This window comes from Clinocottus analis, unplaced genomic scaffold, assembly GCF_023055335.1.
Source record: "Clinocottus analis isolate CAN_PGR_092001 unplaced genomic scaffold, fCliAna1.0.p SCAF_3, whole genome shotgun sequence".
NCBI lineage: Eukaryota > Metazoa > Chordata > Actinopteri > Perciformes > Cottidae > Clinocottus > Clinocottus analis.
This window is the reverse complement of record NW_027176042.1, coordinates 21,292,941-21,306,512: the sequence shown is the minus strand read 5'-3', so window position 1 is coordinate 21,306,512 and position 13,572 is coordinate 21,292,941. Positions and strand designations below refer to the sequence as shown.

The following is a 13,572-nucleotide window of genomic DNA, read 5'->3' as shown; positions in this document are numbered from 1 at the left end:
CTATGACAAGCTGCTGAGAGCTGCGTTTACTAACCAAAAATGTGTAATTATTATTATTTAGATAACGTTCTTGAGATTAGAAAACATCTGATATGGATATCATATCAGTGCGAGTATATAAAAAGAAGAATTCAGCTCTAATGCCGCAAAACCGACCGTCTCTCCAGGAGTCCAGTGCAGTTTGTGAGCTACGTCCACTCCCGGCAGACTGCTGTACATGATGACTGACGACACGAACACTGGCAGGAAGCCGTTAAGGATCACAGCGCTGAGACACACGTTCATAAAATGTGTTTCAATACGCAGTCGCTGTTCTGATTCTGAATATTTACGACGCGCAAGTTTTGCTGCCTTGTTTTGTCTACGTAAACTTCTGAACGGTGTTTCCATTTTACAAAAGAAAAATAATTATCCTTCAAGATATTATGAGTATGGACAACTCAAAATAAAAGATAGAGATAGTATCTTAAATGAATGAGGAAGTATCTTAAATTAAGACAAAATAAAGACTAACTCAAAATAACGAGTTTTGCATCTCAAAATGAAGACTTTATAACTCGAAGTACTGAGTTAGTATCTCAAAATAAAGACTTTATAACTCAAAATAATGAGTTTTGTATCTTGAAATAAAGACGTATATCAAGACTTTCTATCTTAAAATAAAGAGTTGGATCTGAAAATAATGACTCAGTATCTCAAAATGTTAAACTTTCTGAAAATAATTGAAAGTTTCCTATTATTTATGGATAAATCTAGTTACATTGTTAATGTACTCAACACTGTATAAAATCACATTTCCACCAGCATGATAAAAAAATTAATTACAAAAAGCTCCTGTATCAGTAGTGAATGTTTGGAGCCGAGAACGAGAGTCGTCACTTTGAGCTTCCTTTAATCTGAACTTAACCACTCGGCTCTGTCGCCGTGATGAAGGATACTGATGATGATGCTGCTCAGAGTCCAGAGCCCGACGCCGAGCCGGACCAGGTACGTTGTTCTGCTGTGTACGTGGGGCTGCATGCGCATCGAGAGCAGCGTCTGGACCAGGATGTAGAGAGCGCCGACCCCGAAGGTCAGCGCCGCCCCCACCAGGTGCATGGAGAACAGCGTGGTCTTCTGCGCTGACACACACACACACACACGGATTCACTGCCGGCATGTTTCAACACTTGACACACCTGTACAGGTGAGAACTGATCCAGAACCAGCGGCGCTCACCTGGAAGTTTGCGACCACTGCCATCCCGAAAGAGCTGATCAGGCCAAGCAGCAGCCCGAAGCGGTTCAGTCTGTTCAGCTTGAGCTCGTCTTCACCTGTCAGAGCCTCCACCTGTTTGTAACGCACGTACACTGTGGCCATACCTACACACACGCACGCACGCACACTTCCTTAAAGAATGCATTGATCTTAAAATGTCATAAAGGAGTGAGAAACCCCAGAGTGACGCCTTTACGTGCCTTGAGTACCTTTTTAAAGCGCTATACAAATTAAATGTAGTATTGAATATTGTTTGATCTGATACAAATTTACAACAAAAATCCAGAAGAGTGTGTGTGTGTGTTACCTAAAAAAGCGGAGACATCCAGCATGATGCCGAACACACACCTTTCTGGTGCCATCGTTCCTGTGTCGCTGCAACACAAAACAAAGTGTATTCAAGAGAAGTTCAGTGATAATTTACTGGTTAAACTGGTATATTGCCATCAGTCCCCAAATAAAGACAACTGAAGGAGTAACTAAGGGGCTAGGAAACAGCAATGCGGATTTTTAACTATTTATGATATTTGTTTGACTGAACAAAATGTTATTTATTTGATTTACTCAATGGAGACAGTGTGTGTGTGTGTGTGTGTGTGTGTGTGTGACCAGACTCAGACCTGATGTAAGGCACCAGAGGATCCACGTGTCTCAGCACCACCGCTGTGATGTAAGCGAAGACGAAGGACGCCGCCGTCCAGACAACCAGCGCTGCGGGCAGGAAGCACAGACCCTGCTGGAACCACCACATGATCTCCTCTCTGTGTGTGTCTGTGTGTGTGTGTTTTGTTGGTTCACTATGGCCTTTACGAAAACAAAACAAACAAACACACACATAGTTATACACAGCAGCCATCATCATCATCATCATCATCATCATCCTCCTCCTTCTCCGGCTGCCTCAGAACATGCCACAAATAAAATAACGACTAAATGACCAAATGTATTATCGATGCTGATCTTAATATTTATTTTCGGTTTCTAAATGCTAGAAACATCCAACTTATATGTCTTGTTATCCCCGGTGTGAAAGAGTTTTAGGTGAATAGGATCTTCCTATCTAAAATAATCTGATAAAGTTAAAACTGCTTATTCAGTTGACAAATATTTGCAAGTTCCCGCTTTCTCCATTTAAAAAGTTTTATGCTTTTGAGCTCCTGAGGTTTAATATCCTGATCTGTCACATCGCATCAATTATAATACCACCGGTTATTAGAGACTTGGACAGATTAGACTAATAAATATTAATTACTTTACCGGTTCATGCGAGTTCCTGAGAGGCTAAATTAATCCTAAATGAACCTAAAAAGTGCCTCCATGTTCATTTACCTTAACAATGATATTATTGTTGCAGTAACGTTGCAGTGATCAACTCTAACTGTATAGAGACGTCCCGTGATCTCACTGAGGAAGTGAAAGAGTCAGACAAAGGTCTATAATAAATTGCTGTTTCACTGTTATTTGTCGTTGATGGGGAAGTGGCACACACCAAACTGAATGAAAAAATAACCTTAATTTAACGCTGTTTCTGGAAGTTTGCTTATCTCGCACTCAACAGCTTGAGAAAACAAATACATTTAATGCAAATGGTATACAACAAAGAGTACAGTTACATTAGCGGGCAGCTTTGAGAATTGGTGAACGAATGCATGATCAATACGTTGATTAATATCACAAATAAACAGCTAGCGTTAGCTGCTAACTAGCTCTGCCAGATAGCAACAGAAAGACCGATATTGAAGCTACTTTTAACTTGTTTTTCCTTATCGTTTTATACGTTAATAACATCACGTGAGCCAGCCGCACTAGCAGGAAGTCAGATTATAATTGAACTCACGTTATGAGGGTCCTCCAGCGACCATAATCTTTCTGCTACGGCAAAACTCCCTTTAATCACTTTTTTTTGACCCAGACTCTGGTGTTCAGCTATTCGTCCAATAGCAACGTCGACAGTCGTCGGTTTACTCCAAATGGAGCGGGGTCGTGTGCAAAACATCCATTAAATATATGCGGTTGAAAAGTTGTCACAGGACGGTTGTCTTCGTTAAAATCGAGAGCGGCGAAGCGCGCATGCGCCTGTCACCCAGCGTAATAACACGTGGGGGATTGCTGTCCCGAGTTCTGCCTCACAGGCGATTCTGAACTACAAACCGGAAATAAACGTGTCATCAGTTGACATTCTTTGTACCTGATTTACTGAGTTAGCTGGATCATTTTGAGGATAACAAAGTTAACAAATAAAGTATCTATCTAGCTAGCTAGCTAGCTAGCTAGCTGTTAGCCCAAGGTGTAAAATAGTTTTAGGTGGATAGGATCTTCCCATGTAAAATAATCCGATAAAGTTGAAACTATTTATTCAGTTGGCAAATATTTGCAAGTTCCAGCTTTTAATAACACATATAGTCCCTCACACACATTTAATATAATCTTGTGGCTTTTTTGGTTGACATCTGAATTGACTCAATTCAAAACTACAGGGCAAAGACAATTAAGTTACATTCATTTTTGTAAAATGAGTACTTTATTTTAAGACTTTATTTTAAGACCAATGTTTTTTTTTCCATTGTTAAATCCAGCCCCTTTTTCAATTAAAATGTGAGAAGAATATTTATTTTTTATTAGAGAAATTTGAAAACTGAGAATACATATTGTTGAAATATTATTCCTTTTTTTCTTTATTTGATTTGACATTCAGTTGTTGACTGCATACAGATATTGAAAGGACTTCTGGCTACTTCAATACACAGGGGACTAAATCATAGCGCAAGTTGAACATTATTGTGATGAACCGGACCTTTGCATGAGGACATTTTCTCAAACTGAACCTTGTTGAACATTAGTTGAATACCCCTGGTTTACCTATGGACCACCCGCCAAGACAAATTCTTTGCATGTGTAACACACCTGACAAATAAATGGTTCTGATTCTGAATACACAAACTACTGATAGTGAAGGCAGAAAGTATCTATACTGCCTATACCTGCCTTTCTCAGCCAAATCCAATGAAACTGACTGTTTCTAGACTGAGTTGTAAAAATGTGTTGTGAAATTGTGAGACTGTGTTGTGTGACTGTGCGGGACTGTGTTGTGTGTGTGAGACGGTGTGACTGTGTTTACGTAGATTTACCGACAAGCAGCGTTGACGAAAGCGCGTATTGTTATGTAGCTTCTGGTGCTGCCGTGAGCCGCTTCAATTTTTTAAAAAAAGCGCTCACATGCAACCAGCAGCTTCCGCGTCCAGATTGAAAGTTAATCGCGCATGCGCAAAGCACCTGACCCCACGGTCTGATCCACTATGGCAGAGCGCTTTAAGTCAGCATCACTTCTGGCTCTTTACTCTTCTCTCAAAGAGGAGAACTTTCCTCACATCACATGATGTTCAGTGCACTTGTTCAAGCCAACACAGGCTGGACTTTTATCTCTGAGGAAGAAAAACTGAACTGAACTGAAAACATGAGAAGCACTTATTGCTTTTGTATTAAGTTAATCAATTGCTGGTCTTTAACATACATCTTTAATGTAAGCAACAGACTGAAGAAGGACAAAAGGAGGAATGGTTTGTCCCTCACAGGGACCTTTACTACTGAACAGTACCTGTTCAGAAAATACATATACATATATATATTAATATGTTACCCACTGTCTCTTTAATACAGACTGTATATTATAAAGACTGTTATTATATATTGTATATACTTAATATTTTCGATATTATCTGTCATTATTATGATTATTTATGAATAGTGCATTTATAGATGTGTTATTACATCAATGGCCACTGAGAAAACTAACTAAACTAACAACAGTGAATTATAAAAATAAAGTTTCTCTCATGAATGGAATATCATGTTTTAAAAAAATAAAATAAAACACACGGTGGTTGATAGAGCACCCGTCCACGAACAGAGAGTTTGTTGATCTGACTCTTCTTTGGGCCTCTCCTCTTCTTACCTGCCCTTCAGTGGCCCTTGCTGGGGGACCTTCCACACGCCTGTGAGGTCCTTGAGGGAGGAACAACCAATGTTGGTATTCAGGGTTCGTCCCTCTATGTTATCAAAGTCCTGACTGCCTTATGAGGGGATATGATGTTGCTTACCCGATTATCGAACCCTCGACTCCCTTAAGTGTCTTGCTCAAGGACACGACAACATGGAATAGCGGAGCCAGGGATTGAACCACCGATCCTTTGACTGAAGGACGGGCATTCTAACCACTGAGTCACAGTCGCCCTGTGTGTGTGTGTGTGTGTGTGTGTGTGACTGTGTGAGATTGTGTTGTATGACTGTGACTATCCTTGATTGTATCTCCACCAAATTAATTAAAATAGAGACACTTAAACTTGATCAATCTCAAAATTAAATATCATATCATTAAACACGGGCTACAATACAACTCTCTCTTCTATGTTTTCAAGGTCAGAATGATGGTTTTCAGTCGACGTTTTCTCACAAAATGAAAATCAATATTTTGACTGAGGCAGAAGAGCAAAAAGGCCAAAGCACTGAAGCCTGAATGTTCATCGCAAAAAAGCAAATCCGGTATTCAAAACATGCCATTACCGCCATGCGTCCAGGAAGTCAAAGGATCCCTGATACAGTAGAGGGAAGTGTCTTTAAAAAAGGCGTGTGCACATTTCACTCATGTTGTCTGAGACATTTGTGGAAACGTAAAGTTATTTAGAATCAACTATTTATTGCTGATTGGTCACATCTGACCAGATATATTTAATAAGAAAACGTCCTGCTGCTTTTGCAGGAAAATGGCTGGAGAAAGAGCCCCAGCACATTCAAGTCATATATCTGGCTAAATGAGCGAGGCAGGAATATTTGCATACACATTCAAAGCAATATACTTCCCATTTGTGATTATTTGAATGTCTCATTTTGTATTAGTGCACCCAAGGCTTCCTGGACATTTTCATCACGGCACAGCCTGCAGCGGGATCGGCTTCTTGCTGCTCCTTTAGGTGTCGTGAAAGACCCTCTGCAGACGGAGAGAATTTCACAGAAGGGAACCTCGACTACAACTCAATATGAAGAAGGGTGCTCTCCAGTGTCTCATCCTCACGTGTCTCTTCGTGGCGGCCCCCTGTCGGTGGAATACGTACGTCACAGAGAGTATGACGTGGTTACAGGCTAGAAACTACTGCGTGGAGCATCACAATGATCTGACTTCAATCAGCAACGATTACCAAGACGAGGACCTGAAGAGTCTGATTTCTTTCAGCGATTATCAAGTCTGGATCGGTCTCCACAAAGACGACAACGACAACTGGAAGTGGGCTCGAGGGGAAAGCGCAACGTTCTTCAAATGGGCAACAAACCAGGGGATAAGCGAAGACAAAAGATGCGTTGTTCAGAGTGACACAGGCTGGTTCAATGACAGCTGCGATAAAAAACACCACTTCTTATGTTCCAACAGCAGCCTGTTTTTGGTGAAGGAAAAGAAGACGTGGGAGGAGGCCATGGAGCATTGTCGCGACCAGAACAAAGGCCTGGTCAGCCTGCCCTCTGGAGCCGCTCTGCAGGAAACCCTGGCGGCCATCAACGGAGCCCAGACTGAGCGCGTGTGGACCGGCCTGCGCTACCTGGGTGACGGCTGGCTGTGGGTGAGCGTTCACCCCGTGAGTTACCTGGAGGCCTCGAGCCATGTGAAGACATCACCGTGCCCTGGCTCGATTCACCGCTGTGGAGCCCTCTCGCTGAACCAACAGACCGTGGAAAACTGGGACTGTGCAGATAAACTCTATTTTGTTTGCAATAAAACTGCCTAGATAGATGATCGAGAATGCTCTCTCTGTGTAAGTCTTTTTTTGATTGATTTTGAGAAAAATAAGTAGCATAATGCTCTTTAACTGTCCTGCGTTCTTAACTCACCTTCAAAAGCCAAAGTACTAATAAACCCATCTGTTGTGAAATCTGTTCAGTAAGTCGTCTTATTGATCGGTATCAGATCGTGTATGTCGTAACACGTAACGCTTTTAAAGCTGCTTTACATGTAACCAACTCTGCTTGGCCTTGTGTGTAAGTTCATTCAGTTTTACAAAACTAAAATGCAACAATGCATTTTTTCTTTCTTTTTCCGCTTGGACGAAACACACTGAACTAAAAGTGTGAAAGCACTATAAGAGCTAAAAAACTGTTGTGGTGTGATTCGGATTCAACTGCAACCCCAATGCTACGCGTGTTTACTGCTGGTTTATTAATCATACATAATCAAGAAGCTTTATACTCCGGGTCATTGTCTGCTGATCGCTCTTGTTATGCACATATCTTTCCACAGACATGTTCAACTGCATCCATTTCTTCCCCCTAGTGCGAATAGATATTAAATATTCATGAAAGCAAACTTGTGTTTCTGCTTGAAGACGAAATGAGTGAATATGAGAAATACTAAAAATCTGCAAACTGGTTCACTGATATGATACCTTAATATTTTACGAAACAAACGAGGAATAATATAATTCATGTATATTTTCAGTTAATATCGGGATCTCCTTTATATATAAAATAGGAGTTAAACAATACTGATGTTGCTTCGTAATAATACCAGCGAGTGTTTTGGGGGGAAAAAAAACGGCAATTATAATGAATTTCATACAACATGCGGTCACAAGGTCACCTGTCCTTTTGGGTGTATACTCTGGACAGTGCATGTGTGTGTGTATGTGTGTGTGTGTGTGTGTAGTAGATGTTACACTGACGGCCGAGACGTGCCGGCTGTAACGGTTCACTTGATGAGTCCGGTCGGCTCGAGGCGTCTGCTGTCCGTACAGCTGCCGCGAAGCCGAGTGGGTCAAAGGTCAGCGCGACGTAAACTGACAGCAGCTCGGCGATGACTCTGAACAAGACCGTATCGCTCCATCGCTGTAGGATTATTCCTCCAGGAACAAACAGAACAACATGTTCAATGTCAGTGCTTTTTTACACCAACGTCTCGTCTCTCATTTGTCACACAACAATCACGGCTGCAATGTAAAACCTCCATGTTTTATTTCTTATTTATCTTACTACTAACTCCATTTAAATACTAAAAAAGTAAAACGTTTAACATTAATTCAGTAACTTTTTTTGTGTTGAACAGAAGTATGAGGTAGCATCAAATGAAAGTACTCACAAACATTGACAAAGTGCAAATACAAGCGACAGAAGAGAAATAATCTCATTTGGGGTAAAGCAGAACTTGACCACGTGCAGTATTAACGCCAATTAATGAATACTGTGGCGCCACCTACTGGGGTCTTTCGCGATTTCAGCTAATTATGATACTAGCTAACATTGTTCTAGCTAACAGGGTTTGTGTGTTATACCTTTAACGTTACTCACGTCTGCTTCACTTTCACGCGGTTTACGTCCCGTCGTTTCAACACACCTGTACTTACCTGAAGGACGAGGAGAGTTTGTGTTTCTAAAACGAGAGGAAGCACAACATGCCATGGTGAGGTCTTGGATTTTTTTTTTTAGACGGGTGAGTCTGCAGGACAGCCCGCCAAAAACGTGAGTGACGTAACGGCTCAATTACCATAAGTGACGGTTAAAGTGGAGCAGTTGGTGACGTCACTTACCGTAAATTACACTCAGGTGACGCAGTGAGTCAGGAGCTCTGAGTCACATTGAGCAGTAGCCAATAACCCAGATACAATCTATACGGAAGGTCCATTTATAATGATTCAGAAACATATTCAATGTTGATTGAAAAGGACATTAAGAGAAACAAAACACCCCGAGCCTTTTAAGAGTGTCACACCGCCATCTGCTGCAACACAAACTTCATTACAACTACGTTGTTTAGTTTTTTTGTCTCGTCACCTCACATATTGCTGGATCTATTACCCATTAGTAGTAGTATTATTATCACTTATTACAACACGTTATTGATACAAAGAATAGTAACCCTGCAGATGAAGGTACAAGACGAACAGGGCCATGGAAATTCCTACCTTACATTATTTTGTGAATATTATGACACCTATAAAATCACCAGAGGTTCATAGCAGGAATTAAGAAGGTGGACTTTTATGCAGAGTATAAATTACGTGACATGTTTGGTCTTAGGCCCATTTAAATGTATTTATACCCCAGAAATAGGAAACAAGAAAAATACATTTTTTATTTTTTTTCATAAGTCTTTATTAATCTTCCAAATTGGAATGAGCCTGAAGCTCCTACTCTCTAAATCCATACAACGTACTATTATATTTATTGTGTAGGTTTTCCCTTCAACAGGCTGTGGTGTGATGCACCTTCTGTGTATTTATACATAAAAACAACATGTATTAAATGTGCATCACATATTGCCATCGACCGGTGGTATGCACTTCCTGTGCCCTTATACATATATATTAAAAAAAAAACAACAACATGTATTTCATTGTGTCATAATGCCACTGAAAAAAAATAATAATAACATCTCGGCACGACATCTGGCAGCTGCGTCAAAAGGAGGTGGTTTACGGTAAAGCGGCGCCCATGTGATTTCACCGATGTTTGTAAACATGCGTCAGCCACATGTGATTTTGGCGATGAGGAAATACTCTGCAGCCAACCAGCGGCCAGGGGAGTGTCGTGGGCGGGGCTGCCGTGTTGCGCTATGGAAAATCGTTAAGAGGGATACACAGCGATAACGTGCGCTCCGAGATTGATAATAGAGATGTCGGGATGCCGGGAAACAAGACGAGACTCCTTCTGCACGGGAGGGAAACGTGCCTGCGGTGAACACGTAAGTTGTTTATGTTGTTACGAGGCGAGAGCGACATCACGCTGCGTACGTCGCGTCGAGAATACCACCGTGTAATTCATAACCACTCCAGTGCTGCGTGAATGGGTCATATTAAAGCCAGAGTCGCTTACGTAAAAGTGTAAAGTGCAATGGAAGAAAGAACATAACAAAGTACCGTAGTTGCAGGCGAGCGGGACGCTGACAACGTGTTGAAGGAAACGGCTTATAAACTCTTTTTTTCTCTTTCTTTTTTTTAAACCCACGAGTGTTTCATCATCGACATGACAACAGGTAAATGCAACTGCGTCAGCCGACAAGCCACACGGAATCCAGTGGGAATTTCCGCTGCGATGGTGTGGGCAAGATGTGGCGACGGTGCTCTCTCTGAAACTTGAGAGTTGTGCCAGATATTGTGATAATTATTATCTTTTTAAAAAGAGGATGTAAACAAAGCAAGCGGCAGGGCTGGCGTGCGAAGAGGAAGAGCTCGGAATAGGATGCTGCGCAGGAGATGGGTAGTGCGTAATCCTGTTGTGGGAGAGGAGGACGATGTTACGCAGTTCATGTTGGCACGGTTATTTAACACCTCGTGGTGAGTTTGTTTTTTTAACCTTAGTGTTATCAGAAATATCTGACACACACGCAAAGATAAAGATACTTTCCAAACATGGTCTCACACACACACATTGGCGCACCGCAGGGCTGCTCTATTGTTTGCGTAATCTAGTTGGATAACACAAACCAAAAAAAAAACGCACTTCACAAATGAACAACCCAGTGATGACGCAGCTTGTTTTGTGTCTCAGATGTCAAACAACATTGTGCTGCGTCACGAAGATCCCGGTAGGTCCTTAATAGTAATCTGGCGTTTTTAGTGCGCACTTGATATGATGAAAACAAGCTCCGTTTCCCAAACACAGGGGGCGCTATTGAGCAACGCAACTTGGGCAGTAGTCATCTGCTGTAAAGGGATGTTGACATACAAGTAGTCCTCATCTCCCACATGAATAGGACGAGTTTGACTTTTTGTTTATTTTTTATAATCTGGGACCTATTTTATCCACTTTTTTGTACTGTTGATATGGACACACATTATGTAACTTAAGTCTTTGGGCTTTAACAACTGAGTTGTAGTTTTGTAGTCCTGCTGCGCACAACTATTCAGCGGATGTGTCTCTCTTCACCAGACCTTGTAATGCACACCGGCCACAGCACAACAGGACGCCGACACGCATGACGGGACGTCGCTGGCCTCTCGAGCCCTCCCGGTGACTCCGGTGGAGGAGCCCCCCTCCTCCCGCCGCGCTTCACCTGCCGCGCAGGTAAACGGAAGGTAAAGTGTTCCCCTCACCGCCTCTCTCCGAGCTCCTGGTGTGAAAATGAGACGCACACGCGCACACACACACACGCGCACACACACACAAGAGCAGGAGGAGTGAACTCCTGCTAAGTGGATTCGTGCGCAGGTGAAGCGGAAGTATAGACCTCACGAGAGCTGCTAAACCACCGGCAAGCTAACGGGAAGAGAGAGGGAGGAGAGCTCCAGAAGTTTAATTATGTGTACTGAATAGGAACTTGACTCCGGAGGGAATGTCACTATGGTAGTTTTTTTTAAACAACCAGGTAAATGTCATGGGAGAAAGTCAGCGAAGGCCTTACAGCAGCACGCGCTCTACTTTCTGTCAGGTGTTAACCCCGACTATGTGTCGATCCGACCGGAAGTCACCGTGTCCTGGCCCATAGTGGCGCCTCGCCATGTGTACAGTGCCTCACGAGGGATGACCGGCAGAGCAAGTGACCCACTTTCGCAGACGAGAAAACGTGGCCTCAATAATAATAATAATAAAAAGTTATTTCGGGGAGGGGCGCCGCCTCCTAAGTCGAACTAACAAACAGGAGAGCTCGCGCAACTCGCGCGGGTCAAATTGCGACGCGCTCAACCTTGTGCCAAAAATTGACGCAGCAAACAAACAAGCACTTAAAAAAAAAGTAGAGTCTCCCTCTGGAGAGGCAGCATGAACCTGCAGGACGGATGTGTTTTTGGCATCACACTGCCTTTTCTTTTCTTTTCTTTAAACAAACCAATCCTTCTTACACGCGCAGATTAGACCAGGAGCTGGCGCGTGGCCAGGAGATGACGGCGCTAAAATTAAACGCGCAGCGCTGCCGGCCTCGCGGGATGATGATGTTATTAATAGACGACGTGTGAGGCAGCATTGCTTATCATTAACCATGATGATGGCTGGTACTTTAATGCAGAGGGACGTATTAAGTTCTGTAAATATGTCTTTAAGATATGGAGGGGAGAGTGAACACGCTTATTGTTGGAAACCTGATCTGCCTCACGCAGATACTCTTTCATTTCCTGGTATTTAACTCGCATAGAGCCACTTGTGTCACCAGCAAGACATTTTACCCCCCTCTCTCTCTCCTCTCCATTCCTGTGAACAACCAAAAGTGGCGCGCTCATCTGGAAGTGACGCGTAAAGGAGAGGGCGCTCGTCTGCTGACGTGGCTCAGTTTTGTTGCATCTGAAGAGGAAAAAAAAAGGTGACGCGACGCGGAGAGAGACGGATCCGAGCTGTTGGCACTTTCAGGATGTTGTCTGTGACGCGTGCGGGGAGAATCAGCAGGAAACACAGCGTGCTGCCAACCTCGACTGTGATTGGTCCAGACAAGTATCACGTGAACATATTGACTTAATAAAAAATCAGTTTGGTAGGTGATCACAACTCACAAATATTTGGGTATATATATTCAAAAAATAGATTTTTGTGAATGTCTTGGCTCAACATTATATATATATATATATATATATATATATATATATATATATATATATATATATATATATATATATATATATATATATATTCTGTACTTTTCCCCTTGATTGCCAAAATGTTGAGAGGCGGTTTGAAAACATTGGCTCGATGAGTTTGCCCCTCTCACTCCTGATAAATTAGGATCTCTAATCTGTAAGAGGATTAACCACCTACCCTGTTTACACGTACACCCCCCCCCCCCTCCCCCTGTCACACACATTTTACGTCACCTACTCTAAACATGACCCAACCCAGTGGCCCTGCCTGTGACCCGGCTCGCTGACACACAGAAAACAAAGCGCCTCTGAGGGCGATGTGTTATTTTTTTAAATCATTTGATGAACTGGTTTCTGATTGAAAGATTATTGTTTACTTTTTTAATCATTTATTTATTCCCATCTGACCTTGCGAATTGTTGTCCACTCAGTTCGATACTGTAGCTCTAAATAAAACCAACAATTGCGTCATTGATTTGTTTGCTTTAAAAGAGGCCGATGTGCCTTTAACAAGCAGTAGATGGTCAGGTGACGAGGCAGAAGGCTGATGCAGAAAGCTGCCTCTGCGCACACACAATAGCTTGTAGTGCAGACAGCAAGTGAGACGCAGAGTTCACAAATAGCCAGGTTCTGTGGGAGGAGTCAAGAGGAGCGTGAGAGCGGCGCTGTGGCCTTCATACGACGCTGTCTGTCCCGACGCCTTGTAAACACTGGGAGCGACCTGTCGAAACAGAGGATGTGTTTTGAATCTTCTGTTTCGGTGGTCAAAGTGGTT

General features: G+C 42.5%; 1 protein-coding gene and 1 long non-coding RNA gene across 2 annotated transcripts in view; both read right to left on the bottom strand.

Annotated features, from left to right (window-relative positions):
* LOC137796371 (DNA damage-regulated autophagy modulator protein 2-like) overlaps nucleotides 1-3,350 on the bottom strand; it is a 4,595-nt gene extending 1,245 nt beyond the window's left edge. Inside the window, exons 1-6 of the mRNA XM_068594271.1 lie at nucleotides 3,095-3,350; nucleotides 1,878-2,061; nucleotides 1,565-1,632; nucleotides 1,219-1,361; nucleotides 939-1,116; nucleotides 157-239 (exon numbers count right to left, since the gene is read on the bottom strand). Coding sequence (XP_068450372.1) covers nucleotides 157-239; nucleotides 939-1,116; nucleotides 1,219-1,361; nucleotides 1,565-1,632; nucleotides 1,878-2,008 — 603 coding nt within the window. The 5' untranslated portion in view covers nucleotides 2,009-2,061; nucleotides 3,095-3,350. The remainder of the gene's footprint in view (nucleotides 1-156; nucleotides 240-938; nucleotides 1,117-1,218; nucleotides 1,362-1,564; nucleotides 1,633-1,877; nucleotides 2,062-3,094) is intronic.
* A 2,718-nt stretch (nucleotides 3,351-6,068) lies between these two features.
* LOC137796764 (uncharacterized) lies at nucleotides 6,069-8,777 on the bottom strand. Its single transcript, XR_011078605.1, has 3 exons — nucleotides 8,640-8,777; nucleotides 7,962-8,138; nucleotides 6,069-6,346 (listed from the first exon to the last, which is right to left on the bottom strand). It is a non-coding gene; the product is annotated as an uncharacterized lncRNA (long non-coding RNA).
* Between the last annotated feature and the right edge of the window lie 4,795 nt (nucleotides 8,778-13,572).